Raw genomic sequence first — 24,347 nt, 5'->3', positions numbered from 1 at the left:
AAAAAGAGACACAAAGACAGAGAAAGAGGGGGAGAGAAAGACAAAGAGACAGAGACAGGAAAACAAAGACAGGCAGAAAAAGACACACAGAGAGGGACATAAAAAACAGAGAGTACCAGTGAATGACCCATTAAACAGATCACCCCCTCAGTTCCTCACTCCAGATTCTTGTCTTCTATGTATACCTTGACTTCCCTCAAAGATTGATTTGATGTCAGAATCTGGCCTGTAAATTCTTTACTCTCTTAAACATTTGGTGTTTCTCCTTAGTAAAACAAAAGAAACATGTCTGGTTTTTCTTATTACTGGTCAGTTTTTATGGAACCACACTGGGTTTGAACAATTGGTGAGGATATACCCAATGGAGAAAAAGTGTAATATCAGATTTTTTCTGAATTTGTCCTGCTAAGTAAAAGATATGTAGCGGTATATCTCAGCCAAAGAATTAGAGTGAGCCTAGATTTTATGTCCCTCACCATAAATATGAAACCAAGAAAATTAGTTGGCTTTCAAGTATGGTCTGGCTGAGGGAAATACCAAGCCCTATTAGAATGGAGACCACTAGACGTCCTGGCTACTGATCAGTATTCCAGGCTTCTAATTGAGGTTACTCAGGGAGAGTGTGGGCCAGGATGAAATATGACCTGTTAGAGCTAACTGAATAGATGGATCCAATATCTGTCTGAACCTCCTAACACATGGACTTGCCAGTGCACTGTAATAGTGCACCGAGTTAGACCACCAGAGCATGTCCTGGTGAGTCTCAGCCAGAGGAGCACAGCTGTCCTGGTGCCCATGCCACTGGTCAATTCTTTTGATGCTTACAAGACTTTACAAAATAGTCAAAATTCCAAAGGGAGGAGCCGAAGAAATAAGTCCTCCTGACACTGGAGTGTCCTCATTGATTAAGTATAATGCAGTCTCTCTTTCAGGCAAATAGTAACAGATGCTGCTCATCTAGATGGTTCTGCTGTCCAAAGTTTATATGTTGTTCATATCTAAGGAGACATTATAAAGATTTCAACATTCAATAACAATGTGTCCTATACCTGGGAAACTGAAATACAAAAAGAACTCCTGCCTCTGGAGAATTTCTGCAGAATTCTGGTGTGCCACTGTCACTCCTCCTGGAATGTAAAGGAGAAGGCTTTGTTGTGCCTTTCCCAATAAATCCCGAGTCTAGCACAGGGCTCACTCTACTCAGGCTCACATAGACCATGGGAAGCAGATGTGAGCATGAGTAATCTGTCTGCCATCACATGTTTACTGTCTCTACCCTGGAGGCATTCTCAGCTGTCTGAGGAGCAGGGAAGAACTGATAGTAATCGTGGTCCTGCATATGTTGAGAGGACATCTTGTTCAGGAAACAAAAACAAATGGACAGTTAGATTTGACTCAAGAACTAAGTCAAAAGACTGAAGATTTTCTGCAGAATTTCACATACTAGACCTTACATTATTGGTTTTCTTGTGTCACTTCTGCAACATAAATCATTTGTCTTTGCTTTGTCCCTATCAGTATATCTTCCTCCTAAGATAGGGCTCTCTGTGTTCAGAAATGCACTTATTTTGAACACTTTATGCTTGTTATGACCCACTCTGCACAGTTACCTGAATTCTTGTCTCATTTTTTATTTCTGTATATGCATAAAATTCTGAGGACAGGTGATAGGTGTGGGTACTCTTCAGGAAGCTGTCAAATGTACACAGCTTAAATTCACAGTAGTGGGGCTAGAAGAAACTCTGTTGAGTTATTCTCCTTTATAGGTCACTTTGAAGAAATTTGTAGAGAACCCTCTTTAGTATCTTAATTTAAGTTGGAGATCAGAGGCCACTGTGGGTAGTGCTATCCCTATGCAGGAGATTCTGAACTGTCTCAGAAAGATAGTTAGTCATTTACCCCTGAGAGAGAGAGAGAGAGAGAGAGAGAGAGAGAGAGAGAGAGAGAGAGAATGAAGGACAGAGACAGACAGAGATACAAAGACAGAGACAGAGACAGAGATGGAGAGACAGATACAGAGTCAGAGATACAGAGACAGACAGAAACAGAGAGACAGTGACACACAGAGAGGGACATTTAAAAGAAATTACCAGTGATTAACCCATTAAAGAGCTCTTATGTGTACTTTGACTTCACTCAATGACCGATTTGACTTCTGAGTCTGGCATGTAAATTCTTTGCTTTCTTTGGCTGCTTTTGATCAGGGTGTTTATCATAGCAACAGAAAGTGAGGACAAACCATTTTCTGGGAAGAGTGTAAAGCATATTGCTTTGTATCCTACATGATTTTCTGTTTGTGTGCAAATCCCACAACACCTCATGTCTGTATAAGGCCATATAAGGGCCTAAGGAGACTTATCAGCTTTATTGCTCAATGTCTAGTCTGGTGGACTGAGACATAATGAGAGGAAAGGGGAGAAGGACATGGGACAGACGATAGGGAGAAGTGAACTGATGTGTTTTGTACACAGGAAATGTCCCCAGCCTATATAATTCTAGGAGGGGCTCCTACCTGGGAGGAGACTCAGATAAAAGGGAAGGACAGCAGAACTATAGTATATTGGAGAAATGACACCATTGTTTTCTATTATAAGCTAATCACATGGACAACTATATTCTGAGGAATGATGTCCCCAACCATGAGAGGGTGGCTGTCCAATTAAAAACCAACTAGGGAGAGGCATTGAGCTGATTAAATGGTAGTGCTGCTGCCTGCCAAACCTGAGCCATCAGTTCAATTCCCAACATAGAAGGTGTCTGACTTCCATGTATATGGTGTGTATACATTCAACTCTACAGAAAAGCATACAAGTGCACACATATTTAAGCATTCACCTTCTGTACACATACAAGCTTTACCAAACTCTTGTACTAAAAGTGTCATTAGCTTCATAGTTGAGCATTTTGTAAATACACTCCTGGATATGCATAGCCCTGACACATGCATTCTTCCACTCATCCAAAGATATCCAAGCCTGTATCAGTTCTGGGCCTTCCAAAGCTGTCAGGCTCTTTGGGTTCTAATAAGGCCCTAGACTAGTGAATTGCAAGTTAGAGCAGAACTACCACCTAGAAGTAGAACTAGAGTACTCAGACCAAAGAGAGAACAGAAGAGAAAAAAAGGAAGTGAAGATCTCTAGAGTAAGAAGTAACAGGAGAGTACTTAGCCCCAGTACTCTGAATGTGAGCATGAAGCTGAGGGCAGTGTGGGGAGTACTTAAGATAGCCGAGGAGAGTTCCTGTACATGGAAAGGAACAGGTTGAAGGCCACTGATGGAGCAGAGGTTATGATGCTCACCCCTTCCTAATACAGCAGTTCCTCCCTTACCTATCCAGCAATTCTGAGTGATGAGCATGTCCACTCAGGACATAGATCTCATCTTTCCATCAAATACAGAGATATCAATGTTCATGGATTGTTTTTCTTCCCTTCTAGTCTCCCTTTTAACCTCCTGGCTGCTTCCCACCACTGCCCAAGTCACCATTGAAGCAGTGCCACCCATTGCTGTTGAAGGGGAAACTGTTCTTCTGTTTGTGCATAACCTGCCAGAGAATGTTCAAGTCCTTTCCTGGTACACAGGACTTGCAGCACTCAAGAGTTGTGAAATTGAAAGATATGTGATAGCTACCAAGTCTCATGAGGTGGGACCGGCATACAGTAGTAGAGAGACAATACTACGCAATGGATCTCTGATGATCAAAAGTGTCAACAAAAAAGACTCAGGATACTACACGCTAAAAATACTTAGTACAACCTCAAGTTCTGAAATAATACATGCAGAATTCTTTGTACACAGTAAGTCAATCTTTTGTGAACTCTGGTGTTGGGTGGGGTACATTCAGAGGAGTGTTGTGTCTGAACTGGATCTACCCTGCTTCTGCATTGTGTTTCTGTGTAGTATTTTGAGGATTTTGTGCAGGACATGCATTATTCAACTTTCATAGACCACTTGACTGCACCTGCAGAGAGGAGGACTTGTGCTGAATAACTCAGACAAGGATGCCAACCTCAACCCAGACCTTTGGGCCTCTCACCATGAACCTGCACCTGAGTTGAGGAAGAGATGATGAAACTGTGGGATCTTTGTAACTCTGGATCCAGACCTCTGTCCCAGAATCAGCTCAGAGTGAGGGAGGACAACTTAGCTGTTATCTGAGCAATAAAACTTAAGGCACTGGCCCAGGTGAAGGTGCTTCTCAAAAGAGGATAGGGCTGGGCATCAAACCCTTAATTACATGCAATGTGCACACAGTAATAAAGAAATCCTGCAGAACACACACACGTTTCCTATCCCATGTGGGAAGTTAGATAGTGATTGTTTGAGTCTCCTGGAGAGGATAGGGTTTGGTTACAAATGAGATGAGACAACACAGCAAGGTGTACAGCAGCTCAGAAGCCAGAATCTCTTAGTGAACAGGAAATTATAAGTTGGATTGTTTATTTATCAAGTTCATTAATTACCTCAGTAAGTATATTCTGAAGACTAATGTCCCCACCTTTGACAATGACTCTTCAAATGAAAAGAAAGCTATGATATGACTCAGTGGATATGAGCACTTGCTGTCATTCCTGATGACCTAAGTTCAATCTTCAAATCACACATGGTAGAAGGAGAGAACTGAGTCACACAACCTGTCCTCTGACCTAAATATAGATACTATGGCATGCAACTACTTGCCCTTACACTGACACATGCTTGAGTGCATGTTCCCATTCCCAATTCAAAGAGTCAATAAAAATAAATTAATTTGGAGTATGAATACTGTAATTAGCCTAGAGCCTGAGAGGCTGGTAACTTAATGCATGGACATACAGTGACCAGGAACAATTCATTAATTTGTCCATTGAGCCGTTTTTAAATATTGAGTCTTCCAAGATTATCAGACTGATCCCAGACCACAAAGTCTTCTACTTGTTGGCAAGAGACATGAGCAAGGGCATTGAGAATGCATTATAAAATGTCCAATGCAAAATATGTCAGTGTGCAGACTCAGTTTCTATCAAAAAGATGCTGGGAGAAGCACCCTTCTCCACACACTGTGGATCTGAGCAGAGATTTGAGGGCGGTGAAGGGTGAGTAATTCAGAGAGATGAAGAAGAATCCCATACAGAAGTTAACAAGAACTGAGTGCATGGAATTTGTGTTGCTGACCTCCACCAAGTAGAATAGATACACCAAGGCTGAGTGATGGACACAAATGCTAAAGGCTCAGAGACCCTTATATTCTCCAAATGCAGAGGAATCACTTTTGATTGTTTCTATTTTTTCCATCTAGGTCCACTTTTAGGCTACAAGACACATCGTACTCCTTCTCAAATGACAATTGAAGTGTCACAGTCTAGAGTTTTTGAAACTGACCATATTATTCTGGTGGGTTATAATCTGCCAGAGAAGATTCTAGGCTTTGCTTGGCATAAAGGAGTGCTTCCACTTGATCATTTTAAGATAGCAAGCCACTCATTCATCACCAATTCAAGCATGCTGGGGAGTCCATATCACCAAAGAATTATAACATGTGATGATGGATCCATGATGTTCTTTAATGTCACACAGAAAGATTCAGGGCTTTACACCTTACGAGCCATATCTGTGGATTTGGTAACAGAATGGGCCATTTTGGACCTCAGAGTAAACAGTAAGTGATTCTTTGACTCCTGGGTGATGGTGGGGTTTATTTTTCTCTATATACCTAAGTCAGTGAGGCTTGGACTGTAACTTACTCCCCTCTGGACTGTGTACTCTCACTTAGGTTTGGGAATTTAGTACAAGACACACATCATGTGGCAAACTGAAAAACATCAGAAGCCTTGACCTGACAGGAACTTGCCAACAGGAGTATGGTAACTCAGTCCAAGGATGTGATCCTCAGCTCAGATTCTCTGGGCTCTTACCCTGAACATGACCCTGAGAAAGCTTCATGACATTGCTTGAATTTGACTCCCTGCTAGAGCTGACTGAAAGCAATGTGTCATTCTGCATGCAAGTCTTGGGGCATGTGGAACAACCCAGTATCTGTCATGGCAATCATAATTAGGCTAGGTCATTTGGGCATCTCCTCTTCCTGAGAGTCGGCATGTACGGAACAGCTGGATGGGTTGACATGCAATGTACTGACTGTTCTGATAGTTCTTAGACTTCACAGGAACATTTGTATCTCCAAGGGAACATAGGTCCTCTTGGCCACTGCTTGTCCTCAGGAGTTGAGCCTAGGGAATTCTCTTCTTTAGGGAAATAACAACCTCCAAACCTCATTGTAATAGCTCTTCAGTCTCAAGATTAGGGCACAGTACTTGAGTTCCACATATAGACAGGTAAATGATAAGTTCCCCTGTTTACTACTGTAGGGAACCTGAAAGACAGCAGAGACACTGGTTGAACGAAGGTTACACAGCCCATGGCTGGTATATCCGAAGCACAAAATGACTGTGTGTATAATCGGAGCCCCAACTCATCTACCCTAGGTGGCCTTATTAAATATTTGTGGGTTAGATGTTCTGTGGGTTCAGAAATTTTCACTTTAAGGATCAGTGTCTCACAGGGAAAGTCTGGTCCAGGCAGTGGAAGCAACAAATTGGTAGTCAGTTTTGACTTTGTAATAAAGCCTTAATTGAATTCTGGACCCCTTCCTCCTACTCCAATGCTCTGGGCTTCAGATAATAGATTTCTTAGTGTGATGTGTTTGCTTCTCTTGAAACATATGGAGAAGGATTTGCCTTATTCCTCATCAAGATCCCACAAGTCAAGGGTCTAATGTATAGCTCACTCAATACTTTTATGGTGAACAAAGAAAGAAATTAGTAATGAGTGAACAAATGGATGGTGGTAGATTGGTTTATGAGTGGATGGTGGGGTTTAATGGATGGGTTTATGAATGGATGTCTTAGAACCCTTCCAGAGATTAAAAGTTACATGTGGAGCCCTAGTATTTCTGACAGTACCCACTTCCTACTCATACTGGAGGCTATGACTTTTACTCCATCTCTCTGATGTATTCCTCATTCACTTGGGAAGACAAGTGCATGAGCATCCTAGGGAGAGAGACAAGTATATGAGCATCATAGGGATGCTGCTGTATGTAACAGTTCTTAGAGTGACACTCATGTGGTCATTTAGATCTTGCACTTTGGAAACCTGGACATCATTTTAACTCCCATTGTTGCTGTCATTCACATTTCTGCTATTGCTACTCCTTTTCTGTCACTCGTCCCCTGTTCTTTCATTCAGGACGATATGTCCCTGCATTGCCAAGTTTACCAATCTCCTTACATTCCCACCTCAATGGCTGCCTTTCTTGGTTCCTGGTATAGAAATCAGAAGAAACAACTGTTCCTCTTAGGCTCCATAATATGCTCACACCGTATAACACAAACACACCACACACACACACACACTGTGAAGGAGTCACCTTTGTGTTTCTGTCCATGTATCTTGACTTCTGTGGTGTTGGTGTGCATAAGATGGAACAAAACACATCTTGCAACTCTATATTGACTCTCTAGTGGCTAAAGGTAGAAGGACAAGGGTACCAGCCCCAAAGTCTTGCTTGTTTCCTCTGTTTCACTTTTGATATCACCTTCCTCCTAGTGTGTCTCATGGTCCTCCTGTGGCTTATGGACCATCCCAAGCAAGAGGTGACACAATCATTGCTGTCTAATGGCTTTATCATATGTACCTACATCTCAAATTGTCACATGCCTCAAGGTGACTCCTGTGATCCAGTGACACAATCTAAAACTCCAGACATGATTAATTTCATTAGACTGTAAAATCAGGAAGTGTTTGATGCAACTTTCTTCGTGATTTCTGGGCTTTAGGATGAGGAGCAAGGAAAGTTCCTCTCACACTGAAGTTTGCCATGTCCCTACGTGCCTCACTGTTCACAAAGGCCAAAACATATTCCTTCTAAATAGACTCTAATCAAGACATTTGACACTGCTGCAAATTTTGGGTTGTTTCTTATTTTACACAGTAGAGAAACATTGTGTTCCCATGCACTCTCTGGCCAGTGCTGCCCTCAACAGGATTCACACACAGGTCTTCCTCTGTTCACAAATTCACCAGCTTCAAGCCAATTTGTACCTTTTATATTTAATCAAAATGGGACACTAGCACTCAGATATTGATGATCTAGGGACTTTCTGTGCCCTCAAAAACTAATCCTTGAAGCAATTGGTCTTAAATCCTGGCTGTATCTAATCATTTTTGCATATTGTAGACCACTTGGAAGAAAGGAAGATATTTTAAGAGCCATTTGTATCTCTCACCCCATTAGATGATTGAAATAATGAATGCCCATCCAAAAAAGAATCTTTCCAGGGGTCTCGTGATGAGAGAAGGAAGATGCCTTAGCCAAAGGGGAACTTTCTCTCTGGAAAGAGATTTCACCTTACCATAGTACCAGAGTATAGGATGGGATTGAAACCAGACAACGATGGGGGTGGGGTAAGTGGGTTTATACCTTGGTCAGGAATGCTCAGATGTATTTACCATTGGTTTTCTATTTCAATGTTCATCTTAATTCAGAACCTGGAAGTCAGGCTTCAAACAATCAAGCACCAGAAAGTAAACCAGTGACCTGGACCCCGAAGAAGCAAAGACGGAAAGGATCCAAGTGCTATTCTCTTAGACGTGTTCCAAATAAATAGTTTTCAGCTTGCTAGTGTTCTTACAGTTCTTTTAATTGTCTTATTAAGGATGGGTGGATTATCCCAGTTTGAAACTCATGATTAGAACCCTACCAAGATCAGAGACAACATGGACAATTTTCCTGTAACAAATTCCTATAGGTAGAAATAACTATTTCTCCAAGGCAACATAATGTGCCAGTGTCTGCCAGTGTAAAGGAGTCCCCACTGTTTCACTGCCTAGGCTCCAGAATTTTGCAGGGCTGGCATGTAGTTAAGTCAAAGATGTTCCAAGCTGGTGTTTCTGCTAATTGATGTTTGTTCTGGACTGAATGATCCAACTTTTCTATCTGGCCTTCAATCCCTGATAACACATAATCCACAGGCCTCCATTGGGTTTTAGACTTATAAAAATGTTCATTTTTAGTAGCATATATATTTTCATCAGTGTTTCTCTCTCATTATTGAATTCTGAAATCTGATCTTGTATTGATTCCTTAATTCATTTACATTTTCTGCTTCCTTGCAATTAATTTACCAGTTAATCTGTATCTCTTTTGATTTGTTTGGATATTCTTACAGTCATTCCTTATTTGTTTTGAGACTGTGCCTCTATTTATAACTTGGACTGACTTGGAATTCACTAGGCTGGCCTTGAAATTATAGAAATGTTTGCTTTTCCCTCTCCAGTGCTAGAGAAAAGGTAAAAGCCTGTTAGAACATGCATGACTGTGCCCAGCTCCCTTTGATATCTTTGTCTTAGATTGTGTCTACTTCCCTGTTGTTACAAGCAATTACTTTGGAATGTGGGATTCTGGGAAGAATCATTATATTAGTTTCTTTGCTGGTTAAATTCTTTTCTGATTTTTCCTTATTATTGAGAATTATAGAACTATGCACTATGATATGTGATCTTACATATCTCAATTTTACTCATGAAAATCTTCCCATTATCTCCCTATTATATTTCTTTTCCAACTATATATCTTTACCTTCTATAACAAACACTTCCATCAAAAGAATGAAGATAAAATATTTCTTCTTTATGGAGAAGATATCTTATTATTATGACTTTGGTGGAGGAGTTGGTTGTTGTAGAATTGACAACAAATTTAATCTCTAGAACTTTGCTGACATTATAATACTATCTACTTACTGATAGTATTGTTCTGAATCCCTGCATGCTTCCATCAGTTCCCAGGAGCCTCCTACAGCACTGTGTGATCCTTTGGGATATTAGGTCATAGTTGCTACCTGCACTGGGTTGTCCATCACTGATCATGCTTTGAGTATTGTTCTCACCTAATATGAAGATTTCTGTTTGGTGACCTTGTATCCTAGAAATTGAAGGAATTTACTACCTTTAGGATGTTTGTTTCTCAGTGATAGGAGATGGAGAAGGCTAGGAGAGTCCTCTTCCAGCACTAACTGGATTTCCATTTTTGAACTTTCTGCCTCAGCCTACAGTCATGCAGATCCAGCTTACTTCTCATATTCTTTCTTTTATTTTTAAACCTTTGGGAGGTGCAATTAAGGCAACATTCTCTGTGTAGCCCTGGCTGTCCTGGAACTCACTCTGAGACCAGGCTGGCCTTGAACTCAGAAATCTCCCTGATTCTGCCTTCTTAAAGCTCGCATTAAAGGCATTTATAACCACTGCCTGTATATACTTTACACATTTTAGTTTATGCATATAGATGTTTAAAAGTATGGCCTTGTGGCTAAAGAGGTCATAAGTCTGATGGGAAATCTAGTACACTAAATGAACATAGTATTAAATCAACTCCAAATGACTTGTCATTATAACCATAGACCAATGTATGCCTTGCATTTAATTTCTAACCAGGCCTGACTCCCCTTCTTAGCTTCTAAGATCAGAAAAGCACTGACATTTTCAGGGTACTGTGGCTATAGCAAGATTAATACATCTCTCAACCCTCATCTTTCTGCAGTAAATGGTGATTAACACAGAGACCCTTACCTGGCCAATATGTAGAAAATAAGAGACTGTGGACTGCTCAGTCTTACAGGGGACATCAAAATTATGACTCTTCTCCCAATGCTGAGGGTCTGTTTCCAAATAGGAAAGGGATGGATTATATGAGACAAAGATGATGTTTGACTCTTAAAAACTGATGTTTTCTAGACAAAACTAGAAAACTGAACATATGAACTTCAAGTAGTTTTGAGTTTTACTTGCACAAGACTCATGGAAATTCAAGCCATACAAATCCCAGCATGCAGGGAGATTATGTGAGTGGTAAATATGAAGTCCTACCATTAGTTGAGGATTTATTGATAACTGATAGATTCAGAGAGAAGAATTAGTATTATTTAAGGTTGTGATACATTGATCATATTTCAATGGATGGTTCAACACCCAAGAAGAAGTGGGCAGCAGTTTAGACCTGATGGATTTAAAATAATGGTGACAAAGTTGAGTGGGTTTAAAGAAGGGGTAGTTCTTGGAGGCAAGGTGAGTGTTGAACACAAAAAGTAACTCATAAAATTCTTAAAGAAATAATAAAAATATTCTCTACGTTCTCAAATAAAATTATGCATGTACCCCAAATTAACTGTCATTATAACATATCGTTGGCATTTTCTATATTTTTATAAGATTGCACACATAGTACCACAATTTTTCCTGGTACGGATCAAGTCACCATGATTCACCAAAAACAAAAATGATTTCTCATAGATGCTTATATTTTATTTGGTAAAAATGCAATATATTGTATCACTTGTCTATTGATTTAAATTTCTTCTGGTTTATCACTATTACTCTAAAATAGTGATTTACACACTGTAAGGTACAAGCACTTACACACACAAACACACACATGAGCATACACACAGGCACACAAATGAGGACATGGCTTACAAACACAATAAAAATATATTTAGAAAACATAGCAACATACTTTCTGGATACTAAGCCTTATATCTCTTATGACTTGGGAGAATTGTGATGTCTAATTATTGTTATGAAATAGTTGGGGGAAAAAGACAGCATTTTCAGCAAATGGTACTAGTTCAACTAGCAGAAAGCATGTAGAAGAATGCAAATCAATCCTTCTTATCTGCTTGTACAAAGCTCAAGCCAAGTGGATCAATGACTGCCACATAAATACACTGAAATTAATAGAAGAGAGAGTGGGGATGTGCCTTGAACACAAGGGCTCAGGGGAAATTTTCCTGAACAGAACACCAATGGCTTGTGCTCTAAGATAAAAAATGACAAATGGGTTCTCATAAAATTGCAAAGCTTCTGCAAGACAAAGGGTACTTTCAATAGGACAAAATGGCAACCAACAGATTGGGAAAACATATTTACCAATCGTAAATCTGACGGAGGGCTAATATCCAATCTGTAAAAAGAACTCAAGAAGTTAGACTACAGAGAATCTAGAGATTCAAATAATCCTATTAAAAATGGGGTACTTAGCTAAACAAAGAATTCTCATCTGAGGAATATCAAATGGCTGAGATGTACCTGAAGAAATGTTCAGCATCCTTAGTCATCAGGGAAATGCAAATCAAAACAACACTGAGAGTCGACTTCACACCAATTAGAATAGCTAAGATCAAAAATTCAGGTGACTGCAGGTGCTGGTGAGGATGCGGAGAAAGAGGAACACTCCTCCATTTTTGGTGGGATTGCAAGCTGGTACAACCACTGTGGAACTCAGTCTGTTGGTTCCTCAGAAAATTGGACATTGCACTATCTCAGGACCCAGGTATACAACTCCTGGGCATATAATCAAAAGATGCTCCAACTTATAACATGGGCACATGCTCTACTATGTTCATAGCAGCCCTATTTATTATAGCCAGAAGCTATAACAAGGCCTCATCTCTCAATAATGCCACTCTCCGTTGGCCAAACATTCAAAGGCACTAGTCTGTGGGAGCCATTTTTAGTAAAACCACTATGGCATGTCTGAGTGCTCTGACATGAGTTGTTGCATGAGTGACTTTCCTATCCATGTAATAAGACACCATCACCATGGCAACTTAGAATGTAAAGTACTTAATTGGGTTTCTGAGGGTTAGAGTCCATGATGGTGGAGTGAAGTCATGGCAGCAGGAACAACTCACATCACAAACTGTAAGGAGAGGACAGAGAGCGTGTGGGGAATAGCACAAGTTTTCTGAAACCTCAAAGTCCACCCCCAGTGAAATCCTTGTCCAAGGCCATATCTGCTAACCCTTGCAAAACTGTTTATCAACTGGATGCCAACTATTTAAATGGGGTGGGGGGCATCTCATTGAAACTACCACAGTTGCTAACACATATTTTCATTCCCAAGTTGAATTCATACTAAAACATGAAATAATTGGTTCTGGAGAAATGGCTTAATTGTTAAGAGCACTGAATGCTACTGCAGTAAACCAGGGTTCCATTACCAGTGCCTGAAGATCTGGGGAGCTCTGGAACCATGAGGAGCAGTCCTGGAGCAAGAGTGGCTTCAACGCATGTCGAAAATATGAAAATCTTGTCCTGAACTTCAGCAGGAGTAGGATCAGTTACCCCATAGCCCAAGGACTGTGTATCCTGGTGCACATAGGCCTGCACTCTCACCTTTGCCCATGGGAAGAGATCATGAAGCCCAATAGCCAGGGTAAATTTTCTTTTGCCTTATAAGGTTATGGCCAGTGGCACCTGGAATTCCTCCTTACACAAATAAGACATCCCCAGCACCCCACCCCCAGCAAAGGATTACACTCACCCAGATGGCCCCATTTCACCCTCTAAAGGTTTAAAATAGCCTTTGCTCTCCACTAAAATGAGCTGTATTACTGAAGCTGCCTCTGAGAGAGTCTTTTCTCACCATGCTCACTGCTGCCTGAGGTTACCTAGCTCCCAGCTATCACACATTGATTCTCCTTCCAGGATCTATCAGTTGTGATTGCAGATGATCACACCATGGAGATAAGAGAAGCAGAGGCTGGTGGGCAGCTAGTGTCCAACATAGAGCAGAGACTGCCAGGATTCAAAAAATGAAGGTGGGTGATCCTCCCCCTCCCCCAATACACACATACGCAAACAATGGAATATCCATTGGCGCTTCCTGGTCATGCCTCTCTATCAAGAGGACTGGAAGTCTTTGGTTTTTATTTTCTCTCTCACTTTCAGTTTCAACATTGTGTGGGACAAGAGTATGGGGAAAGGGCAACTGACACCTTCTGGCCAAGGTAGCCCTTGGCATTGGTAGAAGGTCCCAACCTTCTGACCAGACCCTGACATCACACACAGCCATAGCCATGTATTGTTTTCTTTCCTTGAAAAAAATCTAGTAATGTAATGACCAGTTAAGAGTTCTTAGGGGTTTTTCTCATGTCTCTGAAATTTGTGGGCAGGTTTACATCTGGGACTTTGAGGAGTCCACCTCAGAGGAGCTTCATGGCCCCCTGGAAAAGTTCCTTTCTGACCTCAGTTCTCTCAAATATTATCTATCATGGGAAATATCACATCACATTAAAGAAGTCCCAAATCACAGGGCTGTAAACCTTACTTAAGACCTGTTCCATGAAATTATCCAAGGGGAAAGCCACCTGCTTTTGGAAAGAGGTCATTTAGTCAGTACCTTGGATGGCAGTGGGTGATCTCTATGACTCCAATCTATGGATTTAGGTTGCTTATCTCAATAAGCACCGAGAGCCAGGAGGTAAAGCCTCATTCCCTCTGTTTTCTTCTCATGATAGCTGCCATCAACCAATGTGTGAATCCCTCTAAGCCAGAGTTCACCAAAGACACTTCACACCACCTGCCTCATGAGATGACTCTATTGATTATGAATGTCCAGAGGCCTATCCCATTGCAGATGGCAGATTTGAAAAGGTCATAGAAGAGATTCTGAAAATTGCTTCCTGACCGAGCACCAGTGGAAGGGGAAGCCCTGGGTCCTACTAAGACTGAACCCCAGTGAACTAGACGGTTGGGGAGAGGGAAGCAAGGGGGGGAGGGTTGGGAGGGGAACACCCATAAGGAAGGGGAGGGGGGAAGGGGATGTTTGCCCGAAAACCGGGAAAGGGAATAACACTCGAAATGTATATAAGAAATACTCAAGTTAATAATAATAAAAAAAATATAAAAAAAATTGCTTCCTCAGTCTTAGTAGCACAATTCGGCCCCACCCAATCACCCATGTATCCTTTATTGCCTCCATATGCTGCACCACAGTGCAATCCTTTCCTCCACCCTTCCTTCCACCACCTAGTAATTCCATGACCTCAGGGACTCAGCTGTGGATTGGGAGGTCGAGGCATCTACAGTTAATATCTACCCCTTCCTAAGCTAAGCCTCTAAATTGGTACCCTTATCAGTAATCAGGCTGGAGACCCAAAAGAGCTCAGGCAGTCAAGGAGGATTTTGTCCATGCCCTTTGGACTAAATACCTCCTCCAAAGTCAAATGACTACTTTAAACACACCCCTGGATTGGTAAGATATCTGCTATTCCTATCTAGACAGCCAAATTTTCCTGCAGTGGGAGACCCTCCACAGAAATGGTTGCCTTGAGCAGGCCAGTGGACTCATGGCTTGAATGGTATCAAATGGGCAGATGATGAGCTTTTTGGCCAAAGAACCATTTTCACAGGATCCCAACAATAAGCCTAGTCAATGGTATTCAAGCAGGTGCACATCTGCATGCTTCAAGTTTGGAACAGAATCACCCCTCTCTGGCTCACAAGATTCTGCCTCCTCCATGCTTTTCCTCTGTCAAAGGCTGGAACAGACTTTCTCTAACTTAATTCTTAGAGCAAAAACAAACTTAGAAAGAAAAATTCCCAACACTGCAGCCAAAAACCTACTTCCTTAAAACATCCTTTGGGAGAGTATGACTTCTGAATGTAGCCTTGCCTGCCAAGTCCTTAAAGATAAATAATGATTGGCCACACATAAAGGCAAATGCCCTAAGTGGAGCCCCAGGCACAAGAAATGTTACCACCAACCAAACAGTTTGTCCCTGAAGTCACAGGGGTTTTCACTGGAGATTCTCACTCCATTATTTCAATGCTGACAATCGATTGGAGCTTTTAGCTATCAGCCCTCAGTCCTCAGCCCTGAAAATAAAAGGGAAAGCTGCACCCATAGAGGCTTTATGGGTTCTAAGCATTTCACAAGTCTTCTACACAAAGATAATCATAAAAAATAGGTGACTGATCATTCATATGCCTCATTGATACTGAAGTAGATAACACAATTTTAAGATAAGAGGTCCCACAATACTAGAAAGTAATTCACAGACCTCAACTTCTAGGTATAGGAAGATACTGCCATGCCTTTACCACCAAAACATCTATATATGGTAAGAACCTGATGGGTCTGCAGGCATGATGCACCCTCTTGGGGCCAACATCAGCACCAATCTTCTAGGAAGAAATATCTTGGAGGCTCTGGAAGTTACTCTCACTAGTCAACCAAAAAAGTTACAGTAGGGTAAATGATTACAGTAATAATCATACTTATAAAGTCTTTTTAAAAAAACTCCCCTTGGTTACCACCAATTCTACAGACTGTTGTTAGTACAATATTCCTTGCCTCAACTGACTCTCCAATGAGTTTATCTGGGTTGAACAATGGCCTCTTTTAGGGATAAATATAAAGTGCTCACACAGTAAAACAAAGAAACAATAAAGTCAAAAACATCTTCCACTTCATCATATACATCCTTTCCATAGTCCATAGAACACTTTTGTTTACTATAAAAAAGATTACTACAAGGTTTAAGGGCAAGAATAAAACCAAAGGAAGCTACCACTAATCTCTCCATTTCCCCCTCTTGGCAATAAACATTTAACAACAGCTTTTTCTCTATCCCTCTGACCTGTAGGATTGCTGTGTTTCTCGATGCCCTTGTGGATTGTCAGCTGATATAGTCCACACAAGCAAAAGGAGCAAAGACAATAAATGGGGGTTTCGGTGTGGTGAATGATTACACTTGGGCCAGCTGTGGGGATCAGATCAACTTTACTTGGGTGATTAAAGGCTTATATAATTTGGGGAACTGGGAGTAGGAACATCCAGGATGGACAAAGTCTTTGGCTGAAGGCTTAGGGTACAGAAATGCTTCATTGTTATGGGGAAGCATTTCAGATATCTCAGATGCTAGTTGAACACATTCTTATCAAGAGAAAGGGAATTGATTGTGTAATCTAACTAAATTACATGACATTCCTTTGGTAGAGCTTTTTTGATTTCTCAGACAGGGTTAGAGAAGTAGTTCTGCCCATGAAGAAAGTCCTCCATATTGACCCAAGCCCAGAGGCTATCTGGTAGACTCAGATCCTAATTGACAGTTTTCCCATGATTGACAGTGCTTTGAAATCTCAACACCCCTATTAAGAATTCTGGGTCAGCTTTATGACTTAGGTGGACAGTCCTCCTAAAAGTGATGGGAAACAATTCGACCATCTGCCAGGAGGCCATAGCCACAGGATGAAGGCTCTACTTAGGATAAAGATCTCCATATATATCATTATATGGATGACATCTTGGTATACGGAGACTCTTCCACCACCCCTTCCAACTTAAGAATTAATTAATACCTTCCCTATCTTCCATAGGATTTGAAATAGCTCTGCATAAAATATAGCTTATCCTTTCCATCACATTCTTGTGAACAGAAATTTCACTCATGTCAACAAGCCTTCTTTTATTATTATTATTATTATTATTATTATTATTATTATTATTATTAACTTGAGTATTTCTTATTTACATTTCGAGTGTTATTCCCTTTCCTGGTTTCCGGGCAAACATCCCCCTAATCCCTCCCCCTCCCCTTCTTTATGTGTGTTCTCCTCCCCACCCTCCCCCATTGCCGCCCTCCCCCCAACAATCACGTTCACTGGGGGTTCAGTCTTAGCAGGACCAAGGGCTTCCCCTTCCACTGGTGCTCTTACTAGAATATTCATTGCTACCTATGAGGTCAGAGTCCAGGGTCAGTCCATGTATAGTCTTTAGGTAGTGGCTTAGTCCCTGGGAGCTCTGGTTGCTTGGCATTGTTGTTCATAAGGGGTCTCGAGCCCCTTCAAGCTCTTCCAGTTCTTTCTCTGATTCCTTCAACGGGGGTCCAATTATCAGTTCAGTGGTTTGCTGCTGGCATTTGCCTCTATATTTGCTGTATTCTGGCTGTGTCTCTCAGGAGCGATCTATATCTGGCTCCTGTTGGCCTGCACTTCTTTGCTTCATCCATCTTGTCTAATTGGATGGCTGTATATGTATGGGCCACATGTGGGGCAGGCTCTGAATGGGTGTTCCTTCAGTCTCTGTTTTAATCTTTGCCTCTCTATTCCCTGCAAAAGGGTATTCTTGTTCCCCTTTTAAAGAAGGAGTGAAGCATTCACATTTTGATCATCTGTCTTGAGTTTCATTTGTTCTAGGCATCTAGGGTAATTCAAGTATTTGGGCTACTATTCACTTATCAATGAGTGCATACCATGTATGTCTTTCTGTGATTGGGTTACCTCACTCAGGATGATATTTTCCAGTTCCATCCATTTGCCTATGAATTTCATAAAGTCATTGTTTTTGATAGCTGAGTAGTATTCCATTGTGTAGATGTACCACATTTTCTGTGTCCATTCCTCTGTTGAATGGCATCTGGGCTCTTTCCAGCTTCTGGCTATTATAAATAAGGCTGTGATGAACATAGTGGAGCATGTGACTTTTTTATATGTTGGGGCATTTTTGGGTATATGCCCAAGAGAGGTATAGCTCGATCCTCAGGCAGTTCAATGTCCAATTTTCTGAGGAACCTCCAGACTGATTTCCAGAATGGTTGTACCAGTCTGCAATCCCACCAAAAATGGAGGAGTCTTCTTCATTCTCCACATCCTCGCCAGCATTTGCTGTCACCTGAGTTTTTGATCTTAGCCATTCTCACTGGTGTGAGGTGAAATCTCAGGGTTGTTTTGATTTGCATTTCCCTGATGACTAAAGATGATGAACATTTCTTTAGGGTGTTTCTCAGCCATTCGGCATTCCTCAGCTGTGAATTCTTTGTTTAGCTCTGAACCCCATTTTTTAATAGGTTATTTGTCTCCCAGCGATCTAACTTCTTGAGTTCTTTGTATATTTTGGATATAAGTTCTCTATCAGTTGTAAGATTGGTAAAGATCTTTTCCCAATCTGTTGGTTGTCCTTTTGTCCTAACCACAGTGTCCTTTGCCTTGCAGAAGCTTTGCAGTTTTATGAGATTCCATTTGTCAATTCTTGATCTTAGAGCATAAGCCATTGGTGTTTTGTTCAGGAAATTTTCTCCAGTGCCCATGTGTTCGAGATGCTTCCCCACTTTTTCTTCTACTAGTTTGAGTGTATCTGGTTTGATGTGGAGGTCCTTGATCCACTTGGTTTAAGCTTTGTACAGGGTGATAAACATGGATCGAGCTGCATATTTCTGCATGCGTACTTTCAGTTGAACCAGCACCATTTATGAAAAATGCTATCTTTTTTGCATTGGATGGTTTTGGCTCCTTTGTCAAAAATCAAGTAACCATAGGTGTGTGGGTTCATTTCTTGGTCTTCAGTTCTATTCCAGTGGTTTATCTGTCTGTCTCTGTACCAATACCATGCAGTTTTTATCACTATTGCTCTGTAATACTGCTTGAGTTCAGGGATAGTGATTCCCCCGGAAGTCCTTTTATTGTTGAGGATAGTTTTAGCTATCCTGGGTTTTTTGTTATTCCAGATGAATTTGCAATTTGTTCTGTCTAACTCTCTGAAGAATTGGGTTGGTATTTTGATGGGGATTGCATTGAATCTGTAGATCACTTTTGGTAAAATGGCCATTTTTACTATATTAATCCTGCCAATCCATGAGCATGGGAGATCTTTCCATCTTCTGAGGTCTTCTTCAATTTCTTTCTCCAGAGGCTTGAAGTTCTTATCATACAGATCTTTCACTTGCTTGATTAAAATCACACCAAGGTATTTTGTATTATTTGGGACTCTTATGGAGGATGTCATTTTCCTAATTTCTTTCTCGACTGGTTTCTCTTTTGTGTAGAGGAAGGTTACTGGTTTATTTGAGTTAATTTTATACCCAGCCACTTTGTTGAAGGTGTTTATCAGGTTTAGTAGTTCTCTGGTGAAAGTTTTGGGATCACTTAAATATACTATCATATCATCTACAAATAGTGATATTTTGACTTCTTCTTTTCCAATCTGTGTCCCCTTGATCGCCTTTTGTTTTCTGATTGCTCTGGCTAGAATTTCAAGAACTATATTGAATAAGTAGGGAGAGAGTGGGCAGCCTTATCTAGTCCCTGATTTTAGTGGGATTGCTTCAAGTTTCTCTCCATTTAGTTTAATGTTAGCTACTGGTTTGCTGTATATGGCTTTTACTATGTTTAGGTAAGGGCCTTGATTCCTATTCTTTCTAGGACTTCTATCATGAAGAGTTGTTGAATTTTGTCAAATGCATTCTCAGCATCTAATGAAATGAAAATGTAGTTTTTATCTTTCAGTTTGTTTATATAATGGATGATGTTGATGGTTTTCCGTATATTAAACCTTCCCTGCATGCCTGGGATGAAGCCTACTTGATCATGGTGGATGATTGTTTTGATGTGCTCTTGGATTCGGTTTGCCAGAATTTTATTGAGTATTTTTGTGTCGATATTCATAAGGGAAATTGGTCTGAAGTTCTCTTTCTTTGTTGTGTTTTTCTGAGGTTTAGGTATAAGAGTAATTGTGGCTTCATAGAAGGAATTCTGTAGCGCTCCTTCTGTTTCAATTTGTGGAATAGTTTGGATAGTATTTTTCTATGAAGGTCTGATAGAATTCTGCACTAAACCCATCTGGACCTGGGCTCTTTTTGGTTGGGAGAACTTTAATGACTGCTTCTATTTCATTAGGAGTTATGGGGTTGTTTAAATGGTTTATCTGTTCCTGATTTAACTTTGGTACCTGGTATCTGTCTAGGAAATTGTCCATTTCCTGCAGATTGTCAAGTTTTGTTGAATATAGGCTTTTATAGTAAGATCTGATTTTTTTTTTAATTTCCTCTAATTCTGTAGTTATGTCTCCCTTTTCATTTCTGATTTTGTTAATTTGGACACAATCTCTGTGTCCTCTTGTTAGTCTGGCTAAGGGTTTATCTATCTTGTTGATTTTTCTCAAAGAACCAACTTTTGGTTCTGTTGATTCTTTGCATGGTCCTTTTTGTTTCTACTTGGTTGACTTCAGCTCTGAGTTTGATAATTTCCTGCCTTCTACTCCTCCTGGGTGTATTTGCTTCTTTTTGTTCTAGAGCTTTTAGGTGTGCTGTCAAGCTACGAGCAATCATAGCTATGAGTTTTCCTCTTAGCACAGCTTTCACTGTGTCCCATGGGTTTGGGTATGTTGTACCTTCATTTTAATTAAATTCTAAGAACTCTTTCATTTCTTTCTTTATTTCTTCCTTGACCAGGTTATCATTGAGTAGAGCATTGTTCAACTTCCATGTATATGTGGGCATTCTTCCCTTATTGTTGTTGAAGACCAGCTTTAGCCCGTGGTGGTCTGATAGGACGCACGGTATTATTTCTATATTGAGAATTGAGACCATTGATGTTGAGAGATATTATGGAATAGTGATTATTGCTTCTTGTTATATTCATATATCTCAGTTTCTCCATCTGTTATTGAGAGTTTTGCAGTGTACAGTAACCTGGGCTGGCATTTGTGTTCTCTTAGGGTCTGTATGACGTCTGTCCAGGATCTTCTAGCTTTCATAGTCTCTGGGCAGAAGTCTGGTGTGATTCTGATAGGTCTGCTGGGAGTCGTCACTCTCTTCTATACCTATTATCCTTAAGTTTGATCTTCTCATTGCACCCTGGATTTCCTGTATGTTTTGGACCAGTAGCTTTTTCTGTTTTACATTACCTTTGACAATTGTGTCGATGATTTCTACAGAATCTTCTGCTCCTAAGATTCTCTCTTCTATCTCTTGTATTCTGTTTGTGATGCTTGTAGATACGGCTCCTTGACTCTTCCTTTGGTTTTCTATGGCAAGGGTTGTTTCCATTTGTGCTTTCTTTATTGCTTCTATTTCCATTTTTAATTCCTTCAACTGCTTGATTGTGTTTTCCTGGAATTCTTTCAGAGATTTTTGTGATTCTTCTCTATAGGCTTCTACTTGTTTATTTATGTTTTCCTCCCTTTCTCTAAGGGAGTTTTTTATGTCTTACTTGAAGTCCTCCAGCATCATGATCAAATGTGATTTTAAATCTAGACCTTGCTTTTCTGGTGTCTTTGGATATACAGTGTTTACTTTGCTGGGAGAATTAGGCTCCAATTATAGCATGTAATCTTGGTTTCTGTTGCTTGGGTTCCTGAGCTTGCCTCTCACCATCAGGTTGTCTCTGGTGTTACCTTGTTCTGCTATTTCTAACAGTGGCTAGACCCACCTGTAGGTCTGTGTGCCAGGAATGCTGTAGACCTGTTTTCCTGTTTTCTTTCAGCCAGTTATGGGAACAGAGTGTTCTGCTTTCGGGCGTGTAGTCTTTCCTGTCTACTGATCTTCAGCTGTTCCTGTGGGCCTGTGTCCTGAGTCCAGCAGGAAGGTCGCTTGGAGCAGAAAAGTTGGTCTTACCTGTGGTCCCTCTCCTAAAGTTGTTCTTGGGGGGCTGCTTTTGAGCTCTCCATGGGGGTGGCAACAAGGAGGGCCTGTGCCGCCTTTTCCCCAGGCCCCCATGCACCGGGTTCCCAGATGGCATTAGGTGTTTTCCTCTGGAGTCAGAAATGTGGGCAGAGTGTAGTCTCTTCTGACTTCCCAGGCATGTCTGCCACTCTGAAGGTTTAGCTCTCCCTCACATGGGATTTGGGTGCAGAGAACTGTTTACTGGGTCCCGTCAGGTCCAGATGGTCCAGATGAAACCTAAGAAACTCATTTCATCATGTAAACTTTCCATGGTTCTTTTGGATCTCTGGGTATTAAATTTGATGTTTCTACATAATAAAACAAAAGAAATGTGTCTGGATTTGCTTACCACCTGTAAGTTTTTTATGCCCACACTAAGTTTGAGCATTTGGTGAGGACATAGCCAGTAGAGAAAAATTGTAATATCAGAAATTTTCTGAATTTATCCTGTGGGAAAAAGATATGTAGTGGTATACCTCATCCAAAGAATTAGAATGAGCCTAGATTTTATGTCCTTCACCATAAATATGAACCAAGAAAAGTCTTTGGGATTCAAGTATTCCTGGATAAGGGAAATAACAAGTCTTATTAGAAGAGAGAACACTAGATGTCCTAGCTCCTGGTCAGTATCCCAGACTTGTGAGTACAGTTTACTCTGGGAGAATGTGGGCAGGGATGATACATGCCCTGTTAGAGCTAGCTGAATACATGGATTCAATATCTGTCTGAATCTCCTAAACCATGGACAAGCCAGTGCACTGCAATAGCGCCTCACTTTAGAAGACCAGACCATGTCCTGGTGAGTCACAGCAAGAGGAGCACAGCTGTCCAGCTGCCCATGTCATTGGTCAATTATTCTGAAACTTATGAGACTTCACAAAATAGTCAAAATTACAAAGGGAGGAACAGGAAACATAAATCCTCCTGATACTGAAGTGTCTTCATTTATTAAGTCTCTCCTTCAGGCAAATAGTAACAGATAGTGCTCATCTAGATGGTTCTGCTGTCCAAATTTTATGTGTTGTTCATATCTAAGGAGAAATTATAGAAATGCCAACATTCAATAACCATGTAGATTATATCTGGGAAACTGAAATACAAAAAGAACTCCTGCATCTGGAGAGTTTCTGCAGAATTCCAGGCCTGCCCATCCTACCTACTACAGATGAAATCATGTGTTATCTGGTGTGCCACTGTCACTCCTCCTGGAAAGAGAAGGAGTAGGCTTTGTTGTGTCTTTCCCAATAAATCCCAAGTCTAACACAGGGCTCCCTCTGCTCAGGCTCACACAGACCATGGGAAGCAGATGTGAGCATGAGTAATCTGTCTGCTATCATATGTCTACTGTCTCTACCCTGGAGGCCTTCTCAGCTGTCTGTGGAGCACGAAGGAGCTGATAACAATCTTGGTCCTTTATAGCTTAAGACAACATCTTGTTCAGGAAACAAAAACAAGAAATGGGCAGTTAGATTTGACTCCATAATTAAGTCACAGGACTGGGGATTTTCTGCAGAATTCCACATAATACACCATAAGTTATTTGTATTCTTGTGTGCTTCTGTCACTTCAGCAACATAAATGGGTCTTTGCTTTGTCCCTCCCAGTATATCTTGCATATAACACAGGGCTCTCTCCACTCAGAAATACACTGATTTTAAACACAGCATGTTTGTTATGACCCACTCTGCATAGTTACCTGAATTCTAGTCTCATACAGTCCTGAGAACATGTGTGGGTACTGCTCAGGAAACTTAAATGGAAGTTTTCTTTTTCAGTTCTATGTGTAAGAGAGCTTTTAACACTAAAATCTTGGGATTTTCTGACCTAGGCTATTGAATGTAGATCAGTGCAACTGGAGGGGCACAGAATTCTCTGGATCAAGGCAGGAAGTGTGTCAGTAAGGATAAGAAGTATCAATGCAGCTCTAGATACAGCTCCAAGGTCTATAAAATCAAGCACTGAGATTCAACTTACATGTGACACAGACTGTTTACATTCCAAGCACAGTGGGAGGACGATCATTTTATTGTGGAACTCAGGGTCTCCTGAATCTGTCTTTGTCATGTCAGTCTAGTTTTCTAAGGGCATT

The 24,347-nt window shown here is 40.8% G+C and overlaps 2 protein-coding genes across 2 annotated transcripts in view; both read left to right on the top strand.

Annotated features, from left to right (window-relative positions):
* LOC116893347 (carcinoembryonic antigen-related cell adhesion molecule 3-like) overlaps positions 1-1,802 on the top strand; it is a 10,572-nt gene extending 8,770 nt beyond the window's left edge. Inside the window, 1 exon segment of the mRNA XM_032895155.1 lies at positions 1,767-1,802. Within this exon segment, the coding sequence (XP_032751046.1) occupies positions 1,767-1,802 (36 nt within the window).
* Positions 1,803-3,354: 1,552 nt separating this feature from the next.
* LOC116893346 (carcinoembryonic antigen-related cell adhesion molecule 3-like) lies at positions 3,355-8,661 on the top strand. Its single transcript, XM_032895154.1, has 3 exons — positions 3,355-3,796; positions 5,278-5,637; positions 8,526-8,661. The coding sequence occupies exons 1-3, from the start codon at positions 3,355-3,357 to the stop codon at positions 8,645-8,647; spliced, it is 924 nt and encodes a 307-aa protein (XP_032751045.1). The 3' UTR covers positions 8,648-8,661.
* Positions 8,662-24,347: the final 15,686 nt, after the last annotated feature.

This window comes from Rattus rattus, chromosome 2 (assembly GCF_011064425.1).
Source record: "Rattus rattus isolate New Zealand chromosome 2, Rrattus_CSIRO_v1, whole genome shotgun sequence".
Taxonomy (NCBI): Eukaryota; Metazoa; Chordata; class Mammalia; order Rodentia; family Muridae; genus Rattus; species Rattus rattus.
This window is presented reverse-complemented; position numbering and strand designations above follow the sequence as displayed.